The 9,560-nt window shown below is 34.3% G+C and overlaps 2 protein-coding genes across 2 annotated transcripts; both read left to right on the top strand.

Moving 5' to 3' along the window:
- The first annotated feature begins 395 nt into the window (after positions 1-395).
- On the top strand, positions 396-1,737 carry LOC104225655 (thaumatin-like protein). Its single transcript, XM_009777500.2, has 3 exons — positions 396-494; positions 734-1,197; positions 1,285-1,737. Exons 1-3 carry the CDS (start codon positions 431-433, stop codon positions 1,543-1,545), a joined length of 789 nt encoding a protein of 262 aa, XP_009775802.1. The 5' UTR covers positions 396-430; the 3' UTR covers positions 1,546-1,737.
- Positions 1,738-6,159: 4,422 nt separating this feature from the next.
- Positions 6,160-7,783, top strand: LOC104234104 (AAA-ATPase At3g28580-like). The gene is made up of 2 exons (XM_009787601.1): positions 6,160-7,243; positions 7,299-7,783. Exons 1-2 carry the CDS (start codon positions 6,160-6,162, stop codon positions 7,781-7,783), a joined length of 1,569 nt encoding a protein of 522 aa, XP_009785903.1.
- Positions 7,784-9,560: the final 1,777 nt, after the last annotated feature.

Raw genomic sequence — 9,560 nt, forward strand, 5'->3', positions numbered from 1 at the left:
GTTAAGTGATACAATATAGTATATTTTACTTCAACTTATCACTCAATCGTAAATTTAGCATTGCCCTGCAACCTATATAGCTGGAGTGAACTATTTCTTGAAGACTATGTTTTGCTGAAAAAGAAATAAAGAAAGAAATACTCTACGTTGATTAGCTCAACCTACCGGCTACCTCACATACATTAAGCCTGTGGCAAAATGCCAGGGCTCATTTATGATGTATAGCCTTCCATTGGAAGATAAATCATACTTTAAAGGGAGAGGTAAAGCATCTGTTCTCTTTAAGGTTGTTTCTTATTTTCAAAGACTGTCTATGTAAAAGACTTGAAGTAAAATCAAAGAAGGATTTGGACCACTTCTATTAATATCCAAACTATAAATACATTCTTAATTTAGTTCCTTACATTCGTCAAAATTGCAAATTATCAGGATGAAATTTTCATCGATATCTCCAGCAATCCTTCTCTTCTTGATATGGCACTTCACTACATCAGGTATTTAAGATTACTCAAATGTAGTTGCTGTTTCAGAATTTCTTTTTTCCCCTTGAATCTTTTCTTTAATTCATTTTAATTTATCCATATCTCCAGCTATCCTTTGACGTTTGAAAATGCTACAAATGGCTTTTTTTTTTTTTCAAAGTTTAAGCTGGTATTTGTACAATATTTGGTTGAATATAAAAGTTATTTAAAGTTAAAGTTAAAAAAGAGTACTTGGTATCATTTTTATACAGGTAAACTCGGAGAGGTGGAGGCATGCATCATCTACATCAATAACAAATGCCCCTTTCCTATATGGCCAGCAACAGCCCCAAATGCAGGCCATCCAGTTATAGCAAACGGCGGCTTCTACCTTCCACCAGGCCGAACTCGCAGATATGGTGCCCCAGGGGATTGGAGTGGACGCATTTGGGCTCGAACTGGTTGCAATTTCGACGATCCCACCAATCACAAACCCGCCTGCGAAACAGGCGATTGTGACGGAAAACTCGAATGTGAAGGAACCATAGGCCTTCCTCCAGTTACACTAGTAGAAATGTCTATACAATTTGACAAAAAACAACCAAGTTTCTACGATGTGAGCTTAGTTGACGGATATAACCTCCCTGTTTCTATAACATCAAAACCTTCAGCATCAAAGTGCGTCATTACAAGTTGCTCAAGAAACTTGAATGCCATGTGCCCACCAGAGCTTCAGGTTTATTGAATTGTGTGACCATCTCATCTAAATACTTAAATTATCAGGGAAGTACACTTTAAGGCGCATAGTTTATGTTTTTGACAGGTTATAAATGACGAAGGACAAGTGGTGGCATGTAAAAGTGCTTGCTTGGCATTCAATCTGGACTCATTTTGTTGCAGGAACAAATATGGGAGCCCTGACAAATGCAAGCCAAGTGTGTACTCGAGTTTATTCAAGAAATCTTGTCCCTCTTACGTTACTTATGCTTTTGACACACCTTCACCTGTGGTTGGCTGTTCATCCGATCAATTTGTCATAACTTTCTGTCCAGATCAATGGGGCACAGACCATTCGTCTGCTTGATAGAATTATTCCTCCTCGTTGCAGTTATTTTTAGTTAGTTGGAATGTGATCTGTATACGAAATAATATACATTCTTAACTCCATACTAATTTATAGTAGCAACATGGCACAGTATATATAGTGGGTTTTCCACTGGCCACAGTGTTTTATGTTCCTCAATAATTTAAATGAATACACGATTTTTTTCCCTCCCCTTACCTATTATGAAATGATTTTGAATCAACATATAGGGTGTGTTTGGTACGGAGGAAAACATTTTCTGGAAAATATTTTTCCATTTTCTCATGTTTGGTTGACACAAATAGTTTGGAAAACATTTTCCCAATCAATTCATTTTCCTTCAATGGGAAAAATGTTTTCCCTAAAATTTGAAGGGAAAACATTTTCCTAAAAACAAAACGCGCGATCTGGCTTCTCCCCTCCCCCCCAAATCGCTGGTTCCCAAATCAGTCGATTTCTTTTTCCGATTTTTCTCTCTTCATTCTCCGATTTCTCTCCCTTCTCTCATCTCGGTTCACTCCGATTTTTCTCTCTCTCCAGTCTCAAATTTTAAGATCTTCGCCATCGCACCAAAACGCCCAGCTTGCTGTCTAAAATCTCCCTCAATTTCGCTCTTGGGCTCTTGATTTTAGGTAACGCACGCCCCCTTCCCTGCGTTTGTTTTAGGGTTTTAAACTTTTCTTCAGTTCCTTCTATTTTTGCTTGATGAACTGATGAATAATAGTCTAATGCTCTGCCTGATATCCATTGCAATACAAGAGATTAATTCACGAGTACAAATTTTCAATATTTAGAATCCTAAAATGTAATTTCTGACTTGAATATAGTCAAAATTAGTACATCTTCAGTTAGTTTGGTTTATCTAAGTATTCAGAACTTTTGGTAAATGTTCTTCATGTTGGGATTTGGTAGAGTTTGTTTGTTCATGATCCACTTTCTTGCTATTTTTGCTGCTTAATATTAATTTCTGTATGATATCAAGTTCTATGTCCTCTTTTGTCTTTCAAGTTATGAAACAAAACAATGTAGTACTAGAAGTTAATGTTACCTATCAAAGTACAAGTGTTGAACTTGGAAGCTTTTCTAGCTAGGATACTGTTGATCAAGAAGATAATATATGATTCAAGTCCAATGAAATTTTAGCAATATGGCTTCACTCACAACTTGGAAATTTGATTGTTGTGTGGTCAGACTAGCTTATATGCTGTGCAATGTGGCTTTTCTTTTAGGCTCTCTTTAATGTTTTTATCAATCCGTTCTTATGAGTAGAAGTTCTAAAATTGGGTTGCAACAGATGAATTCGATTGAAACTGAGGAAGATGATGCAATAGTTGGAGCAGCGCCACATCTGTCTTAGCTGTTGGGGATGCAATTATTTTAGCCCATGAAAATCAAAGTAACATTCCTAGGGCACCTTATACCAATAAAGACCAAGAGAGGGAATTTTACATGAATAATATTTTGAATGGAAGTACTGTTCATTGTATAAGTCAGATAAGAATGAGCCAACCTGTATTTTTTGAATTGTGTAATGCTCTTAGAAGAAATAATTTCTTGAGATCAACCAAAAATATGTCCGCGCAAGAACAAGTACTAATTTTCTTAGACATTGTTGGTTTTAATGAACGGTTTCGCAAGATAGGGTCGCATTTTTATAGGTCGATTGAATCTGTTCATCGATGTTTCCACACTGTACTTCAAGCAATTTTGAAGCTCTATCCAACCCTTGTCAAATCACCGAATGATACTATCCAATCGGAGATAAGGAACACCCATCATTATTACCCTTGGTTTGCAGTGAGTAACATATTAATATTAAGTTTTTAATTAATTTTGAATATTAGTTTATATTGAAATGTTTGAAGAAATGTCCCTTGTGTGCGGGAATGATCGAGCTAGGGGTGATTGTGCTAAGTCCCTTGATGATATAGGCTTGGATTATAGTCCGGAGAAAGGTAATGATAATGACATTGAAGGACCATCAAAGGAAAAAGATGTGCAAGGCGTAGTAAGTGAAACTTCTCAAGTCAAAGCAAGTCGTAAAAGAAGTCGTTCTTCTGATGTAAGATGTGGTCGGTGATATATCAACAAAGCTTGGAGAAGTGGCAGCGAAATCAGTAAGATAGCTGATAGTCGACTAGATGTGACAAGATTGTATGAAGAAATTGTGGCAACAGACGGTTATAAAGAAGAGTTCTTAGGTGAAGCTTTTGATTATTTGGTGCAAAGAGATATGTTAGCTAAGGCATTCATGGCAAAAAAAAATAAATAGAATCTCCCCAAGGTTTTGGCTGGAAAGATTCAAGCGACAATACTAAAATACACAAATGGGGTTGGAAGAACAAAGCTAGAATAAGAAGCAATTGTTATAGAAAAATATTTTGTTGCTTGTCTAATATGGTGTGTGATACTTCTGTGATGGTTTTTCTCATGTCTACTTGCTTCTTGAGTACTCCTATATTGAGAATGGTTATTATGGAGTTGCTTATATTTCTTCTCTTTTATCTGTGTATGAGACGTTTATCGTTGTTAACCTGAATCTTATATGTTGCAAGAGGTTATATAATAGAAATATTGTTTAGAATACTTTTTTTCTCATGTTGTAGATAGAGTATTTTCTTTTCTAAGATATAGAAAAAGTAATTTCTTTTATTTCAACAAAATGAATACTTTTTGTGTTGTAGAAAGAGTACTTTTATTTTGTTTCAACAAGAAAAAATATTTTTTTCCAGTTATGGACCTCAAATTTTAACGTTCTTGTGTGAAAAAGTAAATCAACATATTAGTTCTTTTGGGTTTATGTGAATTTTCCAGAAGAATAATTGAATTTTTGAAGAAAAATGTAATTGTTTGGGTGGGGTGGGGGGGAGCACAGGACACATGGGATTTTGGGGGAGGATGGGGGTGAAGAGAGTAACATAGAAATTTATTTTCCTAAAAAAAAATTTTCTACTCTCTAACCAAACACTAAAAAACACTCACTAACAAACATCCAGGAAAACATTTTCCTTCGTACCAAACACACCCATATAGCAACGATTTATACTGTCAATATTGAATTAAGAGTAGATAGAGCACCAGAACCTCGTTTTCGCATACTCTGGTTTGTTTTCAGATCTGCAAATAATTATAATCCTTATGTATTCTGTATTCATGGCAGCGGCAAGGAGTGAATTAGAGAACAAAAGGGAAACCTTTTAAATTATCACTAAACACCTCAGTACAGAAGGGTTGCGGTCCTCAATCTCAACATGCTAGCCATCCATATAAATATGGTGCATGGAATATACAACTGCTATAATCTTGAGAAATTAGGGATATCAACTTTTGAAATAAACGAATTGCTTGGCACTTTGAAAGGAAAAGATAAAGGTAAGAATCTTGTTTGAAAGGAATTTTATTTCACGCCCACCAATGCCAAAGTGTGCCATCAAAATCGGTAAGTGTCTAACATATGCGACAGATCTTCAATTATTAAAACAAATTCTTTCTATTTGAAAAGAATTCTCTGAGAGTACTGGAGTTCATCACTCAAAAGTGATCCATGGACATTGACTATGAAAAGTTTTTTTGTCTTCAAACGCGTCGAATGACATGATTTTCCGGACTCAAATGATGTTAGTTCTAGCTGTTGCTTGGAGAGATTGGAGCAGTTTGACGAAACCAAAGTTACAAGTTTCGCACTAAACTTATAATTTATGTCTACATTAACATTTACGCTTTGTGATTTATGAAATTTATAAGTTTCTACTAGAGTTAAAGGTAGATATTTATTATGAGATAATTTTGAAATATATTAATTTGTAGGCATCCGATGTTTGGAAATAACATATGTTTATAGATTAATTTCGTTTTTCCTTCTACCAAATAAACTTGATTAATTGGTATATAATTTAGAAGCACACATAAGATATTATGAACAATTATTTTCAAGGTTGAAAGATATGAATTAAGCTTAAATTAATATTTAAAAATATTCTTGAGATCATGAGAATAAATAAAATTTACATAAATATTTTCAAATATATGTGCATTAACTAATTTTTAGTATATATTCTAGAAAAATGATATGTAATTCACGTTGCACGTGTAGAGAGACTAGTTTACATTAAAAGTGTTAGGATCACATTTTTCATTTAACTTTTTTGTCTACCCTAGAAATTTTATATAGGAGTTATTATTATTTTTTTTTGCTTTGAACCCATGCATAAGACTAGTTTTTAGTGTAATAAATAATAAATAATACTAGTACACGTGCATAAGACTAATTTTCTAATAAGTATTAGTAATAGATTTGACCCAAAAAAAATTAGTAATAGATTATTTATATGATAAAAATGGAAACTAACAAATTATCACAGGTTAAAACTTCACTAATAATATTTTTTTTTTTTTACAATTTCCATATATATAATTCGAATCCTAGTATAATTAAAATACTGCTAAAAAAGGCTCTTTTGTCGCCGAGTTAAACTAGTCGACTTCCTTGTCCGACAAGGACCAGACAATGTTTTTTTGGGTAATAACTTGCACATCTTCCAATTCTATATCTATATATATTCTCGTATTAAGCATACACCCCTTCAAAATTTATGTTGTTGAAGGAAAAACAACATGGGAACTTCATTGACCGAAGTTGGGTCCAGGCTTGCTGGAATAATGTTCATATGGGGCACAATTCAACAACTCTTCCCTCAAATAATCCGTAGGCGAATCGAAACCTTCTGGAATCGACTTGAAAATTACTTCTACCCTTATGTAGAAATCACCATTGATGAATTCTCCAGTGGTATAAACAATGAAATTTACAACCATGTCAACAATTATTTGAGTACGAAGTCTATAAGCAATGATGCTAAACATCTCAAAGCTGAAAAATTCAAGAACATCAAGTCTTGTGCTGTTATTTTGGATGAAGGAGAATCAACTATTGATGAATTTCAAGGTGCGAAACTTTGTTGGCGCTTTCATAAGGAAACATTGAGGGACGATTCTCAAGGGCATAATTCCCTTCCAATTGAGAAGAAAAGTTACAGTTTAACGTTCAATCAAGAATATCGAGAAATTGTCACAGAAAAATACTTGAAGTATGTGATGGAAGAAGGCAAAGCGATTGAATTCAAAAACAAGAAACAGAGGATTTACTGTAATGACAATAATGGGGATAATTATTATACACGTTGGTATGGTATGTGGAAGCATATTAATTTCGAGCATCCTGCAACTTTTGATACTTTGGCTATGGACCCTAAGAAAAAAGAGGAAATAAAAAACGATCTCGTTGCTTTTAGTGAGGGGAGGAATTTTTATTCTAGTGTAGGCAAGGCATGGAAACGCGGCTATCTTCTTTACGGTCCACCAGGAACGGGGAAATCAACAATGATTGCAGCTATTGCGAATTTCTTGAACTATGATATTTATGATCTTGAGCTTACCTCAGTTAAAAATAACTTAGGTCTTAAGAAGTTGCTCATGGAAACAACAAGCAAGTCTATTATTGTCGTTGAAGATATTGATTGCTCTGTTGATTTGACAGGCAAGAGAAAGAAGAAAAAGAAAGAAGAAAATTCTGACGATGATGACTCAGATTCGGATTCCGATTCCGATTCAGACTCAGACTCAGACAGCGAGAAGAAAAAATCCAGCAAACTTACACTTTCAGGGCTGTTGAATTGCATTGATGGAATATGGTCAGCTTGTGGGCAAACTTACACTTTCAGGGCTGTTGAATTGCATTGATGGAATATGGTCAGCTTGTGGTCAGGAAAGAATCATTATATTTACGACTAATTATAAGGAAAAACTTGATCCAGCTCTGATACGCAGAGGACGGATGGATATGCACATTGAGATGTCGTATTGCAGATTTGAAGCATTCAAAGTATTGGCTAAGAATTACTTGAGAATTGAAACTCACGATTTGTTTGAAGAAATTCAACGATTACTAGAGGAAGTAAACATGAGTCCTTGTGATGTGGCTGAATATTTGATACACAAGAATACTTCAGGAGGGCCTGAAATTTGCTTGAATAACTTAATTCAGGCTCTGAAAGAGGCCAAGGAAGAGGCAAAGGAAAAGGCAAATCAAGACCAAAAAGAAACCAAGGAAGAGGTAAAGGAAAATCAAGATTCAAGAGAAGCCAAGGAAAACAAAAAGTTACCCGCTAAATTAGTTACTACAAGTTATGGCCGTCTAAAAAAACTTTTCAAAAAAAGTGTGCCATATTTATCTTCTTAGCTATAGGTACTACTAGTAGTTTATTATGTTGTTATATACATGATTTTATTTTTATGGTATTATACACTTGATTTAGTTTATAATTGCTAATTGATCAAGAGAATGACTAGTTAAGGTTCATTTATGGTTCGCTGACTTCGTAGGTTGGTTTAAGTCAAAATACTTGCAATTCAACCTCAACATCTATTTTGCTACTCGGTTGAAATTCATATGCATTACACTCAACTAGACTTAATTTACCTTGTTTCTGGCAAAACATGAATAATAAGACTTTGCTTGGAGGATGTTATAGTCAAAAGTAAATTTAGAGTATTTTACCTTTCTGGTGCCTTTGAATCTCTAGGATGTGAGCTAAGGTTCTTTAAAATCCCCATCAACTCTATTTTTCTTGCATTATTTGAACTTGGTGCATTAAACTTTTGCATCATCAACAATAACAACAACCCAGTAAAATCTCACATGTGAGGTATGTGAAGGGTAGTGAATACGCAGACCTTACCTCTATCTCGAAGGGATAGAGAGGCTATTTTCGATTGACACTCGGCTCAAGAAGACGACATTACACTTTTGCATCCTTCATTACTTATCCATGATTTCAAAGGTTAGTTTGGTGGTCTGAATTAAATTATCAATATTCTTGAATCTTGAGCAAAAGTATTACTGAAAGTGTAAAGAACCATTCTGTAGTTTCCGGGATTTGAGAACAATCAAATCACGGATTATATTTCTTATTTTTTCCAGAATCAGTTATTTAGCTTATAAGGCTTTCTAATGAGGAAAATCATGAGAATTAAATTGGAACGAAATGAAGTACTTAACAAAGAGAATTGTTTACCCTAAAAAACGGATAACAATTAAATTTATAAATGGTTTTAAAGATATGCGGATTAATTCAATACAAACGATTAATAGCATTAGATTAAATAAATAAAAAACGTAATAAATTGCCAAATCAATAGCGGCAGTGATCTCGGACTCAGTAATAGCTTAATGAAGTGTTTGTCTTCAGTCCCGAGCTAACAATAATAGAGAACTTGATGAACAAAAGTAAGAACAGAAAAAAATAACGGTATATTACCTTGATATGCATATTACAAAGTGTCTAATGAATAATCAGACTCTCCTTTATATAGTATGGGAGTTTTACCCTAACTACAATTCTAAAAAAGGTAAAAATCTTCTGTTTTCCTAATCATTGATTTTTCGCCGATACGGGTCGAGATTCACACCGTGATATCCGATCAAGCACGGACATCACGACCCTTTGTTAGTCGTGCACAACCGTTTAGTAATGCTCTCCGAAGCCTCGATCCTTAAATCGAACCGGAGGATATGACCCAGATATCCACGAGGGTAGGTATTTTGCCCGAGCCCCGATACGAGGACTCTTAATTTTGACTCCGATACACTATGGTCACGCTCTTGCTCTGTTTGACTCACCGGAAAGTCGAGTCATGCAGTAGGCTCGGTTTTACCCATATACAGATAGTCCCCTCGTTTCTCAGAGAGTAGGCTTGCCGAAACGATGTGAAATGACATATTGTTGATACCCAATTTTTTCTTATGTATTTTGAATATGCAAAATAACTTCAAAATAGCATATATATGCATATATAAGCATGCTCAAATATTTTATTATTTTTTCATAATTTTTATTGACTTATTTTCCCCCTTTTTATCCATAAAATCTCAATAATTATTTCCAAAATTTATTATCTTGATAATTCATCTATTGAATTTATTTATTTATGCCAAAATATGGCTCAAATAATTTTTA

The sequence above is a fragment of the Nicotiana sylvestris genome, chromosome 2, assembly GCF_000393655.2.
Source record: "Nicotiana sylvestris chromosome 2, ASM39365v2, whole genome shotgun sequence".
Taxonomy (NCBI): Eukaryota; Viridiplantae; Streptophyta; class Magnoliopsida; order Solanales; family Solanaceae; genus Nicotiana; species Nicotiana sylvestris.

Coding starts and splice junctions, on each gene's coding strand:
- LOC104225655 (XM_009777500.2), top strand. CDS start 431: ATGAAATTTTCATCGATATCTCCAGCAATCCTTCTCTTCTTGATATGG. Junction 495..733: donor ATGGCACTTCACTACATCAG/GTATTTAAGATT, acceptor ATTTTTATACAG/GTAAACTCGGAGAGGTGGAG. Junction 1,198..1,284: donor TGTGCCCACCAGAGCTTCAG/GTTTATTGAATT, acceptor TGTTTTTGACAG/GTTATAAATGACGAAGGACA.
- LOC104234104 (XM_009787601.1), top strand. CDS start 6,160: ATGGGAACTTCATTGACCGAAGTTGGGTCCAGGCTTGCTGGAATAATG. Junction 7,244..7,298: donor TGATGGAATATGGTCAGCTT/GTGGGCAAACTT, acceptor GAATATGGTCAG/CTTGTGGTCAGGAAAGAATC.